General features: G+C 44.6%; 1 protein-coding gene across 2 annotated transcripts in view; it reads left to right on the top strand.

Moving 5' to 3' along the window:
- The window catches only part of CACTIN (cactin, spliceosome C complex subunit), a 220,391-nt gene that overhangs the window by 35,215 nt on the left and 164,661 nt on the right, over positions 1–20,515 (top strand). The window contains exon 3 of one of the 2 annotated variants that reach the window (XM_068233847.1): positions 3,980–4,208. In XM_068233847.1, the coding sequence (XP_068089948.1) occupies positions 3,982–4,208 (227 nt within the window). In that variant the 5' untranslated portion in view covers positions 3,980–3,981. Of the gene's footprint in view, positions 1–3,950; positions 4,209–20,515 lie in introns of both variants that reach the window. The other variant, XM_068233846.1, reaches the window with a different exon arrangement.

The following is a 20,515-nucleotide window of genomic DNA, read 5'->3' as shown; positions in this document are numbered from 1 at the left end:
TATTCAGAGAGGGGCATGGTGAGTCCGTGGCAGATTTCATTTTTTTTTTGTCGCAAGTTAGAAGAAATGGAAATTTTTTTTTTTTTTTTCTCACAAAGTGTCATTTTCCGCTTACTTGTGACAAAAAATAATATCTTCTATGAACTCACTATGCCTCTCAGTGAATACTTTGGGATGTCTTCTTTCCAAAATGGGGTAATTTGGGGGGTATTTATACTATCCTGGAATTCTAGCCCCTCATGAAACATGACAGGGGGTCAGAAAAGTCATAGATGCTTGAAAATGAGAAAATTCACTTTTTGCACCATAGTTTGTAAACGCTATAACTTTTACCCAAACCAATAAATATACACTGAATGGGTTTTTTTTTATCAAAAACATGTTTGTCCACATTTTTCGCGCTGCATGTATACAGAAATTTTACTTTATTTGAAAAATGTCAGCACAGAAAGTTAAAAAAATCATTTTTTTGCCAAAATTCATGTCTTTTTTTGATGAATATAATAAAAAGTAAAAATCGCAGGAGCAATCAAATAGCACCAAAAGAAAGCTTTATTAGTGACAAGAAAAGGAGCCAAAATTCATTTAGGTGGTAGGTTGTATGAGCGAGCAATAAACCGTGAAAGCTGCAGTGGTCTGAATGGAAAAAAAGTGGCCGGTCCTTAAGGGGTAGAAAGCCCTAGGTCCTCAAGTGGTTAAATAAAGAGCTTTAATACATCTGATGGTGCCGACTTCACTGTGGACTGACTGCCAAGTAAGTTTGCACCTATTACGCATGTTTCCCCAATTTGTTTTACGTATTGTTCCCGCATGCGGAAAACATGCAGAACATTTTTTAGTGAATGTGGAAAAAATGCGGAAATTATCACTGGCGGTAATATAGCTGTCAAAAATCTCTTACCGCATGTGTGATTGTAAATAGAGCCCAATGTAACTCCAAGTGAATCACACTTCTGTGAAATAAACTGTCCACTAGCAGCACTGATTGATAGTCAAATTCACATGCTGTTGCTCAAATGGAATAGACAACAGGTGAAAATTATAGGCAATTAGCAAGACTTCCATCATAAATAAGTGGTTCTGCAGGTGGTGACCACAGACCACTTTGCAGTTCCTCTGCTTTCTAGCTGATGTTTTGGTCTCTTTTGAATGTTGGCGGTGTGTTCACTCTGGTGGTAGCATGAGACAGTTTACAACCAGTGATGAGCAACAGATGAAATCCAAATTAGTTTCAATTGGATTTTATCCAAATAATTAATACAGCTGAGCGGGTGGGTGAGGGGGTTAAACTTACCCAGCAGCAGTCATCTTTCACCTGTCCCATGGCGCCTCCCACGTTGTGTTCCAAGCCGGTTGAAGGAGGTAGTGTTTGTAGTCATGTGACGTGGCATGGAACGAAGCGTGGGATGCGCTGTGGGATGGATGAAAGAAGACAGATGCTGGGTAAGTTTAACTCCCCTTACACACCCGCTCATCTCCAGTAATTAGGAGGGTGAAATCCGAATGAAACTCATTCGGATTTCACCCATTGCTCATTCCTGCTGGCGAGCACATGGAGGGCTGTGCGGCCCCACAAAGAAGTGCCACCCCACACCATTACTGACCCACTGTCAAACTGGTCATGCTGATGATGTTGCAGGCAGCAGAACATTCTCCATGACGTCTCAAGACTACCATGTGCTTAGTGTGAACCTGCTTTCATCTGTGAAGAGCACAGAACGCCAGTGGCAAATTTGGGCGGGCAGCCTGCCTAATTCATTCTGGGGAGAACACTGGGATCTTTCTAGGCAGAACGGCAGATGCTCTAGTCCTCCTCCTACATGGTTAATGAGCTCTTCTGACCTCTGTCGCTTAGTTGTGTACTTCCCAGCTGCAGAAATATGTACTGTCAAACACCACTTTCTGTCGCTAAACATTTACTTTTTTTATAACTTGGACTTTTGTATACATGTATTGTATTAGCTAAAATCAGCTATGTTTACCATAGTGGCTCTTTAATTCCAAAAGCAGGGAGATACCCTCATGTCCTTGGCAGTCTAGTAGTCCCCGGGCCTTCCCCCGATTACTAATGTCCCCATGTGCTGTTCCACTGGAGGTGTAGTGTCCTTTACTGCAGCAATGTCCTCAGGCTAGACTCTGCTTGTCTCTGCTCCCTCCCTCGAATGCAGAGCATTCTGCAGCCTGTAGGGGGGGGGATCAATGTCACTCATCCGCTATCCAGGGAATGGATGGTGCCTCAGCAAATCATCTACATTGCTGATGGTCATGCCCAGCTGTAGAAGAATTTTGGTGAATCAGTTTTTCCTTGGGTTCAGAAATTCTCGACACTGCAATCAATCCAGATCTGTGGGTCACCCTTTTCGTTAGGTTTATACCAGGGCTGGGCAAACTTTGCACGGCCCTGGCCGCATGCTGCGGACTGCTCACCACATTACTAAGATTCCTCCCCTCTTTCCTGCAGTCACGAGCGGAAGAAAACAGGTTAAAATTCACCTAATCGCCGATTCAAGCATCACGTCTCCTTGGCAACAGGGTGTCGCATTGCACCCCGCCAGGATGTGCCAGCGTATTACACACAGGCTGCCAGTGTGTAATATGCTGGCACATCCTGATGGCGTGTCATGTGACACCCTGTTGCCATGGAAACGCAATGCTGGAATCATCAGTCAGGTGAGTTTTAACCCACTGTTATCGCCTGTTTGCCACTCTGCACTCCGCCTATTGGTGGGCTGGATTTACAGCACACGTGATCCGGATACAGCGGACCATAGTTTGCCCAGTGCTGGTTTATACCCTCCTTTATGTAAAGGTCCGAAAAAGTTTTTCAGTCACATGTGCAATTCTTGCTCTTTTTTGGGGGAAATCCTCCTAGAACAGCCCTACTGCTTAAAGAGATACTGTAACATCAAAAAGTTCCCCTGGGGGGTACTCACCTCGGGAGGGGGAAGCCTCAGGGTCCCAATGAGGCTTTCCACGCCGTCCTCTGTCCCACGGGGGTCTCGCTGCAGCCCTCCGAACAGCGGCCTAACAAATCCGTCAGCTTGTTCAATATTTACCTTTCCAGGCTCCAGCGGGGGCGCTGTTGAGGCTTTCGGCTCCGAAGTAGACGGAAATACCCGATCTCAGTCGGGTCCGCTGAGATAACAAGCTTCAGAAGACAGAGCTCTCTGCGACTTTAAAAGTCGTAGAGCTCAATGGCTCTTTTGCATAGATAACTGGAGTTTCTTAACTCTTCCTGTACTGGAAACAATATTAGACTTATGTCTCTGCCCCTAATGTTTTATTTCTTAGCTGTACTACACATACAAACAAACACAGAACACTTATATCGTGCTGTTCTCCTGGCGGACTCAAAGCGCCAGAGCTGCAGCCACTAGGACGCGCTCTATAAGCAGTAGCAGTGTTAGGGAGACTTGCCCAGGGTCTCCTACTAAATAGGTGCTGGCTTACTGAACAGGCAGTAAGGCAGATTCGAACCCTGGTCTCCTGTGTCAGAGGCTGAGCCCTTAACCATTACACCATCCAGCCACCACCAAATCATTATATCATCTTTTTTCACTTCAGCATCTCTTTAAGGAAAAAATATTTTTGTTACAGCTTGCAGAACTCCTGCAATTAATCTTCAGTGTGTCTACTTCCTGCTTTCCTTAAAGCAGGCAAAGGGTTATCATGTCTTTACATATTAACTGTGCCTGCCGAGGACTGCCAACTTTCTGTGCTGACACAGCTGAGTTATCAAATTACACTTGTGATTACTTGCAGATGAGGAGGATTTAGACAGGCTCTTCTCTCTCAAAAAACACATGGGGTGCATTTCTCTCTGTTTTCCTTTTGTCCTGTGCAAGAGTTCAGGTCCACTTTGAATTGGAATCAAGCCTTAGTATGGTTATGTATTTTGTAGGTTTTCAGAAGCTAAATAAAATGTGTTATTCTGTTTTCTCAATTATCAGGTACAAAAAGGTTTTCTGTTAAAAATTAGGTATGATGTCAAGAAGAAGGAATAGGAGGTCAAGAAGCCGGAGCTCTGAGCGCTCTGCCAGCACCGATTCAGAGTTTATGAGTAGGCAAAGAAGTAGAAAAAGAATTCGATTGGATAGCCGAGAAACAGAGCGCTACCACCGATCCAATAGCTGGGACAGAGATGAGAAAAGGAGACCCCAGTGCCAGAGCCACAAGGGGAGAAAAAGGAAAAAAGATAAAAAATCCAGGTGAGGGATATCATATAGATTGATCTGTTATATTTTAGCTTTAAATTACACACTGTCATCTACTATAATACCTCTACCCTAAAATGCATTTTCAGGTAAACCATATAACTGTTAGTCATAAAATACAAAATCAATTCTCTATTGCAGGCTTTTACATGGGTAAAAAGGATGCTAACCAGGCAATTCAAAAGTTTTAAATCAATCTTACTTTTTTTTCCAATTTAGGTTTTCTTTCCCCATGCCCCCCAAGTGACATGGCATGCTGAATCAGCCTGATTGGCTGAAACCTCACTCCTCTCTGATTAGCCGCCTGGTCTCCCTTTCACTGTGGTGGTGGCAGCCGATGTTAGGGCACAGGGAGGGGAGCCAGAGGCTGTCTCCTGTTGCTGTTCTTGACCCTCCTTCTCCAGTGGCATGTTCACCCCCTCTCCGCACGCCTGCAGCATCTGCCACCTGCCTCTTTCCTCCTCTTCCCCGCGCTGTACATTGGGGAAGGATAAAGGCGGTGCACACTCTCCTAATAATGGATCCAGGCGCTGCAGTTCCCTTCTACAAGGTGGGCCATTTATATGTATACACCTTAATAAAATGGGAATGGTTGGTGATATTCCTGTTTTGACACATTAGTATATGTGAGGGGGGGGGAAACTTTTCAAGATGGGTGGTGACCATGGCGGCCATTTTGAATCCAACTTTTGTTTCTTCAATAGGAAGAGGGTCATATGACACATCAAACTTATTGGGAATTTCACGAGAAAAACAATGCTGTGCTTGGTTTTAACATAACTTTATTTTTTCATGAGTTATTTACAAGTTTCTAACCACTTATAAAATGTGTTCAATGTGCTGCCTATTGTGTTGAATTGTCAATGCAACCCTCTTCTCCCACTCTTCACACACTGATAGCAACACTGCAGGAGAAATGCTAGCACAGACTTCCAGTATGCGTAGTTTCAGGTGCTGCACATCTTGTATCATCACAGCATAGACAATTGCTTTCAGATGACTGTGTGGTATATGGGGTACAAAGATAGTGGGGCCATTCTTCATCAATGGAAACCACAAGGCCACTGGATATGCGAAATTGCTACATGATGATGTGTTTCCCTCTTTATGCACTGAAGCTGGCACGTTCCCTGAATTTTTCCAGCAAGATGGTGCACCACCACATTATGGGTGTCAGGTCCGAGCGTTCCTAGATGAACAGTTTCCTGGAAAGTGGATGGGTCGTCGTGGGCCAGTTGAATGCCCCTCAAGGTCTCCCGATCTGACCCCCTTAGACTTTTATCTTTGGGGTCATCTGAAGGCCATTGTCTATGCTGTGAAGATACAAGATGTGCAGCACCTGCAACTACGGATACTGGAAGCCTGTGCTAGCATTTTTCCTGTGGTGTTGCTATCAGTGTGAGAAGAGTGGGAGAAGAGGGTTGCATTGACAATCCAACACAATGGGCAGCACATTGAACACATTTTAGAAGTGGCCAGAAACTTGTAAATAACTAATGAAAGAATAAAGTTACGTCAAAACCAAGCACACCATTGTTTTTCTTGTGAAATTCCCAATAAGTTTAATGTCACATGACCCTCTTCCTATTGAAAAAAAAAAAAACTTGGATTCAAAATGGCCACCATGGTCACCACCCATCTTGAAAAGTCCCCCCCCCCCCCCCTCACATATACTAATGTGCAACAAACAGGAAGTTAATATCCCAACTATTCTATTTTATTATGGTGTATCCTTATAAATGGCTCACCCTGTATACTCTCTGCACTACCACCGGCGGTAGTGCGGAGAATAGATGGAAACGGCAGCGCTTGGATCCATTAGTAGGTGAGTCTGTGCCTGCTGCATTTATTCTCCCCGCCGTGCGCAGAATCAGTACGCAATTCTTTAGCCACTTAAGAACTGCAGTCATAAAACCCCTTAAAGTGAATGGGAACCGCAATTTTAAAAAAATGAAGCAAATACTTACCTAAGGAGAGGGAAGGCTCTGGGTCGTATAGAGCCTTCCGTCTCCTCTCTCGGTGCCCTCTATCCTGTGCTCTGGCTCCCCCCCCCCCCTCCGTTTCAATCCCCCACTGAAAGAGTATTTGAAAGTCTTCGGGAGCCGTGTCCTCCCGAAGACGTGCGGCTCCATACTGCACAGGCGTGAGAGTGCAAGAGAGCATGCTTGCGCGGGTGCAGTACAGGGCTGCCCTTCTTCAGGAGCACTCGGGCTCCCTGAAGACTTCTGAAGCCTCCTTCAGCTGGGTAAAGAAGTATTTCACTAAATTAGTCAAATACTGCTACCGGGCAAGCCAGCACTGGAACAAGGGGACCAGGAGAGAAGCGGGAAGGCTCTATAGGACCCAGAGCCTTCGCTCCTTGGGTAAATATCTGTCTCCTTTTTTTAAATGCTGTTCCCATTCACCAGACACTTTTTTTCCATTCAGACCACTGCAGCTTTAACGGTTTATTACTCGGTCATACAACCTATCTAAATGGATTTTACCTCCTTTTCTTGTCACTAATACAGCTTTCTTTTGGTGCTATTTGATTGCTGCTGTGATTTTTAGTTTTTATTATATTCATCAAAAAAGACATGAATTTTGTCAAAAAAAGATTTTTTTTTTTACTTTCTGTGCTGACGTTTTTCAAATAATGTAAAATTTCTATATACTTTTTTGTCCAAATGTATTGTACTACATGTCTTTGATTAAAAAAAAAATCCAACACGTGTATATTGGTTTGGGTAAGAGTTATAGCGTTTACAAACTATGGTGCAAAAAGTGCATTTTCCCATTTTGAAGCATCTCTGACTTTTCTGAGCACCTGTCATGTTTCATGAGATGCTAGAATTCCAGGATAGTATAAATACCCCCCAAATTACCCCATTTTGGAAAGAAGACATCCCAAAATATTTACTAAGAGGCATGGTGAGTTCATAGATTTTTTGTCACAAGAGGAAAATGACAGTGACAAAAAAATAAATAAAAAAGATTCCATTTCTGCTAACTTGTGACAAAAAAAAATGAAATCTGCCATGGACTCACCATGCCCTCTCTGAATACTTTGGGGAGTCTACTTTCCAAAATGGGGTCATTTGTCGGGTGTGTTTACTGTCCTGGCATTTGGGGGGTGCTAAATTGTAAGCAACCCTGTAAAGTCTAAAGGTGCTCATAGGACTTTGGGCCCCTTAGCGCACCTAGGCTGCAAAAAAGTGTCACATGTGGTATCACCGTACTCGGGACAAATAGTATAATGTGTTTTGGGGTGTATTTTTACACATACCCATGCTGGGTGGGAGAAATATCTCTGTACATAAGATTATTTTTTTTTTACACACAATTGTCAATTTACAAAGATATTTCTCCCACCCAGCATGAGTATGTGTAAAAAATACACCCCAAAACACATTATACTACTTCTGAGTACGGCGATACCACATGTCTGCGCTAAGGGGCCCAACGTCCTATGAGTACCTTTAGGATTTTACTGGTCATTTTGAGGTATTTGGTTTCTAGACTACTCCTCACGGTTTAGGGCCCCTAAAATGCCAGGGCAGTATAGGAACCCCACAAGTGACCCCATTTTGGAAAGAAGACACCCCAAGGTATTCCGTTAGGTGTATAGTGAGTTCATAGAAGATTTTATTTTTTGTCACAAGTTAGCGGAAATTTTTTTTTTTTCACAAAGTGTCATTTTCCACTAACTTGTGACAAAAAATAAAATCTTCTATGAACTCACCATACACGGAATACCTTGGGATGTCTTCTTTCTAAAATGGGGTCACTTGTGGGGTTACTATACTGCCCTGGCATTTTAGGGGCCCTAAACTGTGAGGAGTAGTCTGGAAACCAAATGCCTCAAAATGACTGTTCAGGGGGTATAAGCATCTGCAAATTTTGATGACAGGTGGTCTATGAGGGGCCGAATTTTGTGGAACCGGTCATAAGCAGGGTGGCCTCTTAGATGACAGGTTGTATTGGCACTGAAGTGCAGAAGCGCAGGATGTTCACAAATCAGGACCTGGACATGGCAGCAGAGAACATGGGCATGTGATGTATAGGGTACGTAGACCAATAAGACCGCAATACATTCTTTTTGACTAGACCCATGTTAAGGAGAAGGCCCCCAAAAATGTTACGTTCGGAAACTTGGAGTGGTTTCTACCGAAAAGGCTGGGCATGGTAGCTTCTTGGATTGGTGGTTGCGTATTGTGTGGCATAACTGTTGGTCTCAACCACAATTAAGTTGTAGAGACCAGCAGTAATCAGAAAAAAAAATTGTCACTGCGGTGGGGCGGGAGATGGTTTGGCCGGGTGATCAGAAGCCCGCAGGGGGCAGATTAGGGCCTGATCTGATGGATAGGAGTGCTAGGGGGTGACAGGAGGTGATTGATGGGTGTCTCGGGGTGATTAGAGGGAAAAATAGATGCACTGAGGAGGTGATCAGAAGGGGATCTGAGGGTTTGGCCGAGTGATCAGGAGCCCACACGAGGCAAATTAGGGCCTGATCTGATGGGTAGGTGACAGGTGGTGATTGATAGGTGATTGATAGGTAATCAGGGTGTGATTAGAGGGAGGGAATAGATGCAAGCAATGCACTGGCGAGGTGATCAGGAGGGGTCTGAGGGCGATCTGAGGGTGTGGGTGGGTATTTGGGTGCCCGCAAGGGGCAGATTAGGGTCTAATCTGATGGGTCGCAGTGACAGGGGGTGATTGATGGGTGATGAGTGGGTGATTAGAGGGGAGAACAGATGTAAATAATGCACTGGGGAGGTGATAAGGGGGGGGGGGGGTCTGAGGGCAATTTGAGGGTGCGGGCGGGTGTTTGGGTGCCCGTAAGGGGCAGATTAGGGTCTGATCTGATGGGTAGCAGTGACAGTGGGTGACGGGTGTATCTATACAGAGAGATGCAGCACTCTTAAAATTGCAAAGCTTCTGATGCGTGATCATCGAACAATCAAGCGTTTCATTCAAAATAGTCAACAGGGTCGCAAGAAGCGTGTGGAAAAACCAAGGCGCAAAATAACTGCCCATGAACTGAGAAAAGTCAAGCGTGCAGCTGCCAAGATGCCACTTGCCACCAGTTTGGCCATATTTCAGAGCTGCAACATCACTGGAGTGCCCAAAAGCACAAGGTGTGCAATACTCAGAGACATGGCCAAGGTAAGAAAGGCTGAAAGACGACCACCACTGAACAAGACACACAAGCTGAAACGTCAGGACTGGGCCAAGAAATATCTCAAGACTGATTTTTCTAAGGTTTTATGGACTGATGAAATGAGAGTGAGTCTTGATGGGCCAGATGGATGGGCCCGTGGCTGGATTGGTAAAGGGCAGAGAGCTCCAGTCCGACTCAGACGCCAGCAAGGTGGAGGTGGAGTACTGGTTTGGGCTGGTATCATCAAAGATGAGCTTGTGGGACCTTTTAGGGTTGAGGATGGAGTCAAGCTCAACTCCCAGTCCTACTGCCAGTTTCTGGAAGACACCTTCTTCAAGCAGTGGTACAGGAAGAAGTCTGCATTCTTCAAGAAAAACATGATTTTCATGCAGGACAATGCTCCATCACACGCGTCCAAGTACTCCACAGCGTGGCTGGCAAGAAAGGGTATAAAAGAAGAAGAGCTAATGACATGGCCTCCTTGTTCACCTGATCTGAACCCCATTGAGAACCTGTAGTCCATCATAAAATGTGAGATTTACAAGGAGGGAAAACAGTACACCTCTCTGAACAGTGTCTGGGAGGCTGTGGTTGCTGCTGCACGCAATGTTGATGGTGAACAGATGAAAACACTGACAGAATCCATGGATGGCAGGATTTCGAGTGTCCTTGCAAAGAAAGGTGGCTATATTGGTCACCGATTTGTTTTTGTTTTGTTTTTGAATGTCAGAAATGTATATTTGTGAATGTTGAGATGTTATATTGGTTTCACTGGTAAAAATAAATAATTGAAATGGGTATATATTTGTTTTTTGTTAAGTTGCCTAATAATTATGCACAGTAATAGTCACCTGCACACACAGATATCCCCCTAAAATAGCTAAAACTAAAAACAAACTAAAAACTACCGGTACTTTCAAAAATATTCAGCTTTGATATTAACCTCCTGGGCGTAAATCCCAAGCTAGGCTCGGGGTATGTCGCGCAGGAGGAGTTCTCAGGCCCTGGTGGGCCGATTTGCATAATTTTTTTTTGTTACACACAGCTAGCACTTTGCTATCTGCGTGTAACTTCCGATTGCCGCCGATCCGCCGCTGATCCGCCGCTACCTGCCGTGCCGCGCAGCCCCCCCCGACCCCTTGCGCAGCCTGGCCAACCAGTGCCAGGCAGCGCTGAGGGGTGGATCGGGACTCCCTCTGACGTCATGACGTCGGCGACGTCATCCCGCCCGTAAGCCCAGCAGGAAATCCCGTTCTGAACGGGATTTCCTGCTTACTCTGATCGCCGAAGGCAATCGGAGTGGGTGGGGGAATGCCGCTGCGCAGCGGCTATCATGTAGCGAGCCCTGGGCTCGCTACATGATTTAAAAAACAAAAAATGTAAAAAAAAGTGCTGCGCCCCCTCCTGGGCGATCTAATTGTATCGCCCAGAGGGTTAAAGAGAACCCGAGGTGGGAATTACTAATACTATTGGGGCACAGAGGCTGGTTGCGCACACTAAGACCAGCCTCTGTTGCCCCATCGTATGCCTCCATGTCCCCCCTGCTCGCCGCTATAGACCCCGCAGTGCTGGCGACACGCATCGTGTCGCCAGCACAATGTTTACCTTAGCGCTGTCTGTCAGCGCCGCTCCCCCGCCTCCTCCGCATCGCCGCTACCCGCCCGCGCCACTTCCCTCCTATCAGCGGGAGGGAAGGGACACGGGCGGGTGCGCCGATGCGGAGGAGGCGGGGGAGCGGCGCTGACAGACAGCGCTAAGGTAAACATTGTGCTGGCGACACGCTGCGTGTCGCCAGCACTGCGGGGTCTATAGCGGCGAGCAGGGGGGACATGGAGGCATACGATGGGGCAACAGAGGCTGGTCTTAGTGTGCGCAACCAGCCTCTGTGCCCCAATAGTATTAGTAATTCCCACCTCGGGTTCTCTTTAATGAGTTTTTTGGGTTCAATGAGAACATGGTGGTTGTTCAATAATAAAATTATTCCTCAAAAATACAACTTGCCGAATAATTCTGCACTCCCTGTATATGTGTGTGTGTGTGTGTGTGTGTGTGTGTGTGTGTGTGTGTATATATGTGTGTGTGTATATATATGTGTGTGTGTGTATGTGTCTGTGTGTGTATGTATATATATATATATGTGTGTGTGTGTGTGTGTGTGTGTGTGTGTGTGTGTGTGTGTATATATATATATATATATATATATATATATATATATATATATATATATATATGTATATATATATATGTGTGTATGTGTATGTATACTGTAAATATATATATATATATATATATATATATATACAGTGTATATATACAGTATATATATATACTGTATATATACAGTGTATATATACAGTATATATATGTATATATATATATACAGTGGTGTGAAAAACTATTTGCCCCCTTCCTGATTTCTTATTCTTTTGCATGTTTATCACACTTAAATGTTTCTGCTCATCAAAAGCCGTTAACTATTAGTCAAAGGTAACATAATTGAACACAAAATGCAGTTTTAAATGATGGTTTTTATTATTTAGTGAGAAAAAAAAAATCCAAATCTACATGGCCCTGTGTGAAAAAGTGATTGCCCCCCTTGTTAAAAAATAACTTAACTGTGGTTTATCACACCTGAGTTCAATTTCTGTAGTCACCCCCAGGCCTGATTACTGCCACACCTGTTTCAATCAAGAAATCACATTAAATAGGAGCTATCTGACACAGAGAAGTAGACCAAAAGCACCTCAAAAGCTAGAGATCATGCCAAGATCCAAAGAAATTCAGGAACAAATGAGAACAAAGTACTGTAATGGAGATCTATCAGTCTGGTAAAGGTTATAAAGCCATTTCTAAAGCTTTGGGACTCCAGCGAACCACAGTGAGAGCCATTATCCACAAATGGCAAAAACATGGAACAGTGATGAACCTTCCCAGGAGTGGCTAGCCGACCAAAATTACCCCCAGAGCGCAGAGAAAACTCATCCGAGAGGCCACAAAAGACCCCAGGACAACATCTAAAGAACTGCAGGCCTCACTTGCCTCAATTAAGGTCATTGTTGGGGGGCGTGGCCAACTAATGGCGGAGTAAGACGCACACTGCAGAGCTCCCGGCGGCTAAGGCAGATTCCCATGCATCTAGAGCTACAACTGTAGTTTCCTAACCGCACATTATGCCTGGGGGACCCCGGGTCACTAGAAGCAGCAAAAAGAGGCAACAAAGGGACAGCGCACGCGGCCAGAACATCTAGAAATACCTCCGAGACTTGAACGCGGGCCCTGATATGCTATCCAAGATGGCGCCGGCAGCTACGGGGAACAGTGATGCGAGGGCAGACGAAAATACACCGCCGAAATCCACACCGCCGAAATCCTCCAAAGGATCAGAGGCATCCTCGCAATCGTCCTCCCCGGTAAGTCTGCCCGAAGAGGGAAACCCATCGCCAACTTTCCACATAGAGGGAGAGCGTGAGATAACGGGGCCTAGCCAGCGCCAGACCATGAGGGCCGTAGCAGACTTGAGAGCACAGATAAACAACTTACCCACGAAAGTTGACCTAGAGTCCTTCGCCAGCCGCATTGAGCAATCCTTCCGAAGGGAGATAGATGAAATCCATAAGGACATCACTGCTATCGGTCACCGGGTGATCAACCTGGAGGAAAGACATGATGGCGCAGATACTAAAATGGCGGCCATGCAGGACAAGATTACCAAGCAAGATAAACAGATTGAGTCGCTTATCTCCCAGCTAGACGACCAGGAGAACCGCTCCCGTAGACAGAACGTAAGAATTAAGGGTCTCCCGGAAGCCACCAGAACCGAGGACCTGAAAGCAACAGTTACAGATATCTTTAATATGATACTGGAGAGGCCGGCGCAGTCTTCCATAGACATAGAGAGGGTACACAGAGCCCTCACCGCCAAAAAGCCTGACACCAATCGCCCAAGAGATGTCATATGTCGCTTATTAAGATTCACAGATGTGGAACTTTTACTACGCACTATGAGGGACAAGGACTTTCTGGAGTTCGATGGGGCCCGTATCACACTATTCCCAGACCTTTCATGGCGCACGCTGTTACAACGCAGATCAGTGAAACCCCTACTAGAGGCCATCAAGAAGAAAGGGGGACTATACAAATGGGGATACCCGTTCGCACTAATAGCTACAGTCGACGGAATAACAGCGACCCTCCGCACTAAAGATGACTTGCAACAGTTCATCGATGAGTTAAATCTCCCCCCCACGGATTTCATTGATTGGAGGACCCCACAAGACATGGTCCCACGCCCACAAAGAGAAAGATGGCAAACTAAAGAGCCCAGAAGAAAGAGAGGGCCACCGTCCTCCTCTCAGGAGGGATCACCAGCGTAAACGATAAGTACAGGCCTTGTTTGACGTTGTCCTTTTTTCCTTAAGTTTTCATTTCTATGCTTCGCCTGTCCTTAGGGGCAGGGTGTCCGGGGACCCCCTGGAAACTTTTAGGCCTTTGCATTGACATGATTAGGCGGCAGTCTGACTGTTTATCTGCAACATAAACAGTTTTGTGGAATGATCAATGCTTAAAACCCGAGGAACGTTTTCTTTAATATGCAGGGAAAGACTTAAGCAGCAGATCTCTCATAAGTGAGGGTCCGCATAAAAACTGGCAGCCATGCCGGGAGAGATGCTGTAAGACTACCCGGAATGTCATCTTCGCAGAGGAGATTGACCCCCATTAGGGATCCCCTAGTTAGGGGAAAATACGCTGTTTTCACACTAAACAGCCAAATTCTAGATAGTGATTTGCTAAGCCTACTTATGGGCTTGTTGTTTTTGGATATGTTATGTTTAATGTTGTTCCTAGGTCACAGGTGTCGCAGTGTCTCTCAGGTTCTCTCATGGCAGTGACTGCTCTGAACAAACTTAGAGTCCTGTCATATAATATACGCGGTCTGTGTTCCCTGTGCAAGAGAGGAAGGCTGTGGACTGAAGTTCAACGCCTCCAGCCTCATGTTCTCTTTTTACAGGAAACATATTTCAGGGATGGTTGTATACCACGTCTTCCACACCACAGATTCTCACAATGGTTCTTCAGTAACTCACCTATCAGGAGAGCCAAGGGAGTAGCTTTGGCTATAGCCAAGGGTCTGCCACTACAGGTTCTGGCGACAGATAAAGATGACATGGGCAGATATGTCGCAGTAAAGGCACAGCTGGTAACCGAGAGGTACACCTTTGTCAATGTTTATGCCCCCAACGTACACTTAAGTTCCCTTTTTTCAGAACAATCTTTAAAAGAATTAGAGCATTTGCTGAAGGGGTCCTGGTGTGCGGGGGAGACATGAATATGCTGTGCAGCCCTGGTAGAGATTCCTCCACAGGCCTCTCCACTCTCCCACATAAAACGGTAAAAGAATTCACCCAACTGATGAAAACGAATCATCTGATTGATTCTTGGAGATACCTTCATCCTCTAGACAGAGATTTCTCTTATTATTCACAGGTGCATAAGGTATACACGAGAATTGATTCTATCTGGGTTGATCAGTACTACCTTCATAAAGTGTCTCAAGCAAAAATTGAAAATATTACAATATCTGACCACGCTGCAGTGTGGATCGATCTAGAATTAGGGCCTAATGGCACAAGGGCAATGCACTGGAGATTAAACGAAAATTTATTAGACGACTTAGAGGCCTTCCAGAAAGTGGAAAAGGCAATGGTAAACTATTTCAGAGAAAACTCATCAGACGAAGTCTCTAAATGTATTATTTGGGAAGCACACAAGGCAGTTGTCCGGGGGGAGTTGATTTCCCAGGGGGCGAGGAAAAAAAGGGAAGAACAGGGGATGGTGCTTGGAACCCTGGATAGAATCAGTTCTCTAGAACAAGCACACAAAGCATCCTCAGACGCAGAGGTGGAGAGAGCCTTGAGGGAGGAGAGACGGGCCCTGCTTAAACTGCTAGACAATAGAACTAAGCAAAGGCAGAAAATATGGTTTAACACTGTATATGAATACAGTAACAAATGTGGAAGACATCTAGCAAACAGCATGAGGAAAAAAAGGGAACAAAATTACATACATAAGCTCAAAGACTGTAAAGGGAATGTGGAGTTCCAGGCAGGTAAGATAGCAGGTCTATTCAAAGAATACTATACAGAGCTCTACAATATTCAAAAAAACCTACATACCAGTAAAGCTGATATCTGTAAACAAAAAATTAAAGATTATCTACGGAAGGTCCAGATGCCCTCGTGGTCAGAAAAATGGTGCGCAGAGCTTGAACAGGCAATCACTGTACAAGAACTAAGGGGGGGTCCTAAAAGATACTCCTAACGGCAAATCACCTGGCCCAGATGGCTTCACTAAAAAATATTACTTAACTTTTGCCAAACACCTATTAGAACCATTAGCAGAGGCCCTGAACAGTCTGAGGGAAGGTGGAAAGTTCCCCGCCCAGAGCATGGAAGCTCACATTGTTGTAATCCCCAAGGAGGGGAAAGACCCTGCCTTGTGCCAAAGCTATAGACCTATATCGCTAATCAACCTAGACATAAAACTCTTCTCAAAAATCCTAGCCAATAGGATCAAGGAAGGTATTCCGGCCCTGGTTCACCCTGACCAAACAGGCTTTGTAATGGGGAGAGAAGCCAGAGATAACGCTGCTAAGGCACTAAACATAATCCATTGGGCTCAACTGCAAAATATACCCCTAATTTTATTATCAACTGAGGCAGAGAAGGCCTTTGACAGGGTGAATTGGGGCCTAATACAAGAAGTGATAGATCATATTGGCTTGGGACCCGGCATGCAGTCCTGGATTAATAGCTTATATAGTAACCCCTCAGCTAAAATAAGAGCAAATGGAGTCATATCAGAAGGTTTTGGGCTATCAAATGGCACAAGGCAGGGGTGCCCCCTCTCCCCTCTTCTGTTCGTCCTAACCCTGGAGCCCTTGTTAAGAAGCATACGTATGAATCCAGCCATAGGGGGATTAAATATCGGATCCCAAACCTGTAAACTATCGGCATTTGCTGATGACATTTTATTATATGTCTCAGACCCACTCACATCACTCCCTAAAATTATTCAGGAATTTGATGAATACGGGGAAATATCCAACTTCAAAATTAACATGACCAAATCTGAATATATCAATGTTGGACTAAATGCACCAGATCTAGACAAATTAAGAACCTCCTTCCCATTCACCTATAGAGAACAGTCTCTGCGGTACTTGGGCATAGACCTGCCATCTAACCTTCTCGAAATCTATATTAGAAACTTTATACCGTTACTAGACACAATTAGTAAAGACCTAGAGAGATGGAATAATAGAGGATATACATGGCTAGGACGCATCAGCATAATAAAAATGAATATATTACCCAGGCTGCTCTTCCCAATGTCTATGGTCCCTGTCTCTCTCCCTAAACATTTCTTCATAAAAACAAAGTCCCTTTTCATTAGGTTTGTCTGGAAGGGAAAGAGACCCAGACTGTCATATAATCTTATGATAAGAACCAAGGAAAAAGGGGGATTGGGTCTGCCAGACTTGAAACTATACTACAAGGCCCTTGCCCTGAATAGAATCTTAGACTGGCAGCATAATGGGAAACAGAAAGGGTGGGTAAATGTAGAGAAAACACTGGCAGGGAGAGATCTTGCTGGGGCGATCTGGGTTAACCCCACCACAAGAGGCCTATCAACCTCAACGCCGCCATGGATCAGACATACCCTAAGGATATGGGACAGACTAGAATCCAGGAATACATGGGCACCAGGTATCTCACCCCTGACTCCAGTGGAAGGGTTCCCACACTTCCAGCCGGGGTTGGAAAGGGGGTCCTTTGGCACTTGGAAAGGGAATAAAACACTAACACTAGGTCACCTTATGTCGGGAAATAAACTTAAACCCATCACAATTCTCCGACAGGAATATGGTCCATTCCCCATGGATCTATGGAGACTGAATCAACTTTCACACTGGTGCAACTCTCTTGTGGGAATAAGACCAATAGTGGATATGACCCCTTGGGAGAGACTTTTCACACAGGAGACGAAACCCCCTCATCTAACTTCTTTTCTATATAAAGCCCTCTTGGACAATAAAGGGAATACCAAAGCACGATTCTTAAGGGAATGGGAGAGAGACACGGACCATACCCTCACAGAAACGCAAACAATTAGAGTCCTATCCATGGCACATTCAGCCTCAATAAACTCACACATCCAAGAAGGATGTTATAAACTCCTGGTCAGATGGTATAGGTCCCCCTCCTTTCTTGCCAAAATATACGAGGGACAGGACCCCAAGTGTTGGAGAGGGTGTGGGGTGCCTGGCTCAATCTTACACCTTTTCTGGCAATGTCCACTGTTAAGATCCTTCTGGCAGGGAGTCAGGGAAGTAATCAAGGAGGTAGTGGGATGGGAACTGGAGGACAATCCATGGCATCTACTATTCCATTTATATCCGACATCTATTAAAAGATATAAATCTACAGTAACTCCATTCCTATTAAATGCGGCAAAGAGCCTCATCCCCACATATTGGAGAACTACAAAAATTCCAACCATGATGGATTGGTATATTAGAATCAATAAGATCCAAGAAGCAGAGGAATCTATTCTGATGGCCAGAAATAAATTCGAAAAATACAAAAAAGTTTGGATGCCATGGATCCTCTTCCAGACTACCGAGGGTTACCTGTCCACTATCAACACGGGACTGGACTAAGGGAAAATGTGTTCACTTCTGAATGAGAGTATTACTGTTTTCTCATGTTGATCAGTGGAGACTTTATTCCTGCGACACCTGTGACCGATTTTAATTTAATTAAGTTCTTGTATGCGTTTATTTGTTCTTATTTGTAATTCTGTTCTTTATGCAATATGTGGGATGATACGAGAATTCAGAGGGGGATAGGGATCTCACCTGAGCCATACCACCTTAAAAGAACTGAACCAACCCCCACTCTGTGAGAACTGGTTAACAATACAACTGAGGCCCCCCATGAGGATAGCGGAAAAGACTAACTTTTAGCACATGGAACATGGCTATGACACTTACCTACATCCTTGAACAGTTCTCAAAATAACAGTCCAGTTGTGCTCGACTGCGGAACAGACCCCCCATCTACTATCTCATATCTCATTTCCCTCATCTCTGTAAGTCCCACAATGCAGTAAATGCTTATGATGTTCAGACAATGTCCTAAGATGTTGTGTAACAAATTATGATTGGACACTGTTGTACAGAGATATATTGCTTTATTGAAAATAAAAATTACATTAAAAAAAATTAACCTCTTGACGACCAGCTAACGTCGATTGGCGTAAACTGGTCGTCTGCGGGTTACTATGGAAACGGCCGCTCGAGCGGCCTTTCCATGTCAGTTCACGGAGGGTGTCTCCGTGAACAGCCGGAGAGCCGCCGATAGCGGCTCGCCGGCAAAATGTAAACAGGCGGGGAAGAAATCCCCGCTGTTTACATCATACGGCGCTGCTGCGCAGCAGCGCCGTAAGTCAGATCGGCGATCCCCGGCCTCTGATTGGCCGGGGATCGCCGCCATATGATAGGCTGAAGCCTATCCCACAATGCGCAGGACGGTTATCCGTCCTGCGCAGCCCAGCAAGGGAGAGGGAGGTAAGGGGAGGGTGGGAGCGCACAAAACGCTGCGGAGGGGGGCTTTGAGGAGCCCCCCCCGCTACCCACTAATGGCCGGCGGCGATCAGACCCCCCCAGCAGGACATCCCTCTAGTGGGGAAAAAAGGGGGGTAGTCTGATCGCCCTGCTGCACTGCTGATCGGTGCTGCGGGCTGTAGAGCCCACGCAGCACCGATCAGTGAAAATTCCCCTGGTCGGCAAGTGGTTAAGGTCATTGTTCACGACTCCACCATAAGAAAGAGACTGGGCAAAAACGTTCTGCATGGCAGATATCCAAGGCGCAAACCACTTTTAAGCAAAAAGAACATTAAGGCTCGTCTCAATTTTGCTAAAAAAGCATCTCAATGATTGGCAAGACATTTGGGAAAATACCTTGTGGACCGACGAGACAAAAGTTGAACTTTTTGGAAGGTGCGTGTCCCGTTACATCTGGCGTAGAAGTAACACAGCATTTTAGCAAAAGAACATCATACCAACAGTAAAATATGGTGGTGGTAGTGTGATGGTCTGGGGTTGTTTTGCTGTTTCATGACCTGGAAGGCTTGCTGTGATAGATGGACCCATGAATTCTACTGTCTACCAAAAAATCCTGAAGGAGAATGTCCGGCCATCTGTTTGTCAACTCAAGCTGAAGCGATCTTGGGTGCTGCAGCAGGACAATGACCCAAAACACACCAGCAAATCCACCTCTGAATGGCTGAAGAAAAACAAAATGAAGACTTTGGAGTGGCCTAGTCAAAGTCCTGACCTGAATCCTATTGAGATGTTGTGGCATGACCTTAAAAAGGCGGTTCATGCTAGAAAACCCTCAAATAAAGCTGAATTACAACAATTCTGCAAAGATAAGTGGGCCAAAATTCCTCCAAATTCCTCCAAATTTCCGCTGTAAAAGACTCGTTACAAGTTATCGCAAACGCTTGATTGCAGTTATTGCTGCTAAGGATGGCCCAACCAGTTATTAGGTTCAGGGGGCAATTTCTTTTTCACACAGGGCCATGTAGGTTTTGAGTTATTTTTCTCACTAAATAATAAAAACCACCATTTAAAACTGCATTTTGTGTTCAATTATGTTATCTTTGACTAATAGTTAACGGTTTTTGATGAGCAGAAACATTTAAGTGTGACAAACATGCAAAAGAATAAGAAATCAGGAAGGGGGCAAATAGTTTTTCACACCACTGTGTGTGTATATATATATATATATATATATATATATATATATATATATATATATATATATATATATATATATACATATATATATACATATGTGTGTGTGTGTGTGTGTGTATATATGTATGTGTATATATGTATGTGTATATATGTTTATATATATATATATATATATATATATATATATATATATATATATATATATATATATATATATACATACACACACAGGATCTTCTCAAACAATTAGCATATTGTGATAAAGTTCATTATTTTCTGTAATGTACTGATAAACATTAGACTTTCATATATTTTAGATTCAAATACACACAACTGAAC

The sequence above is a fragment of the Hyperolius riggenbachi genome, chromosome 1 (genome assembly GCF_040937935.1).
Source record: "Hyperolius riggenbachi isolate aHypRig1 chromosome 1, aHypRig1.pri, whole genome shotgun sequence".
In the NCBI taxonomy this organism is placed as follows: domain Eukaryota; kingdom Metazoa; phylum Chordata; class Amphibia; order Anura; family Hyperoliidae; genus Hyperolius; species Hyperolius riggenbachi.
The sequence above is the reverse complement of the archived record's forward strand: the minus strand, read 5'-3'. Positions and strand labels throughout refer to the sequence as shown.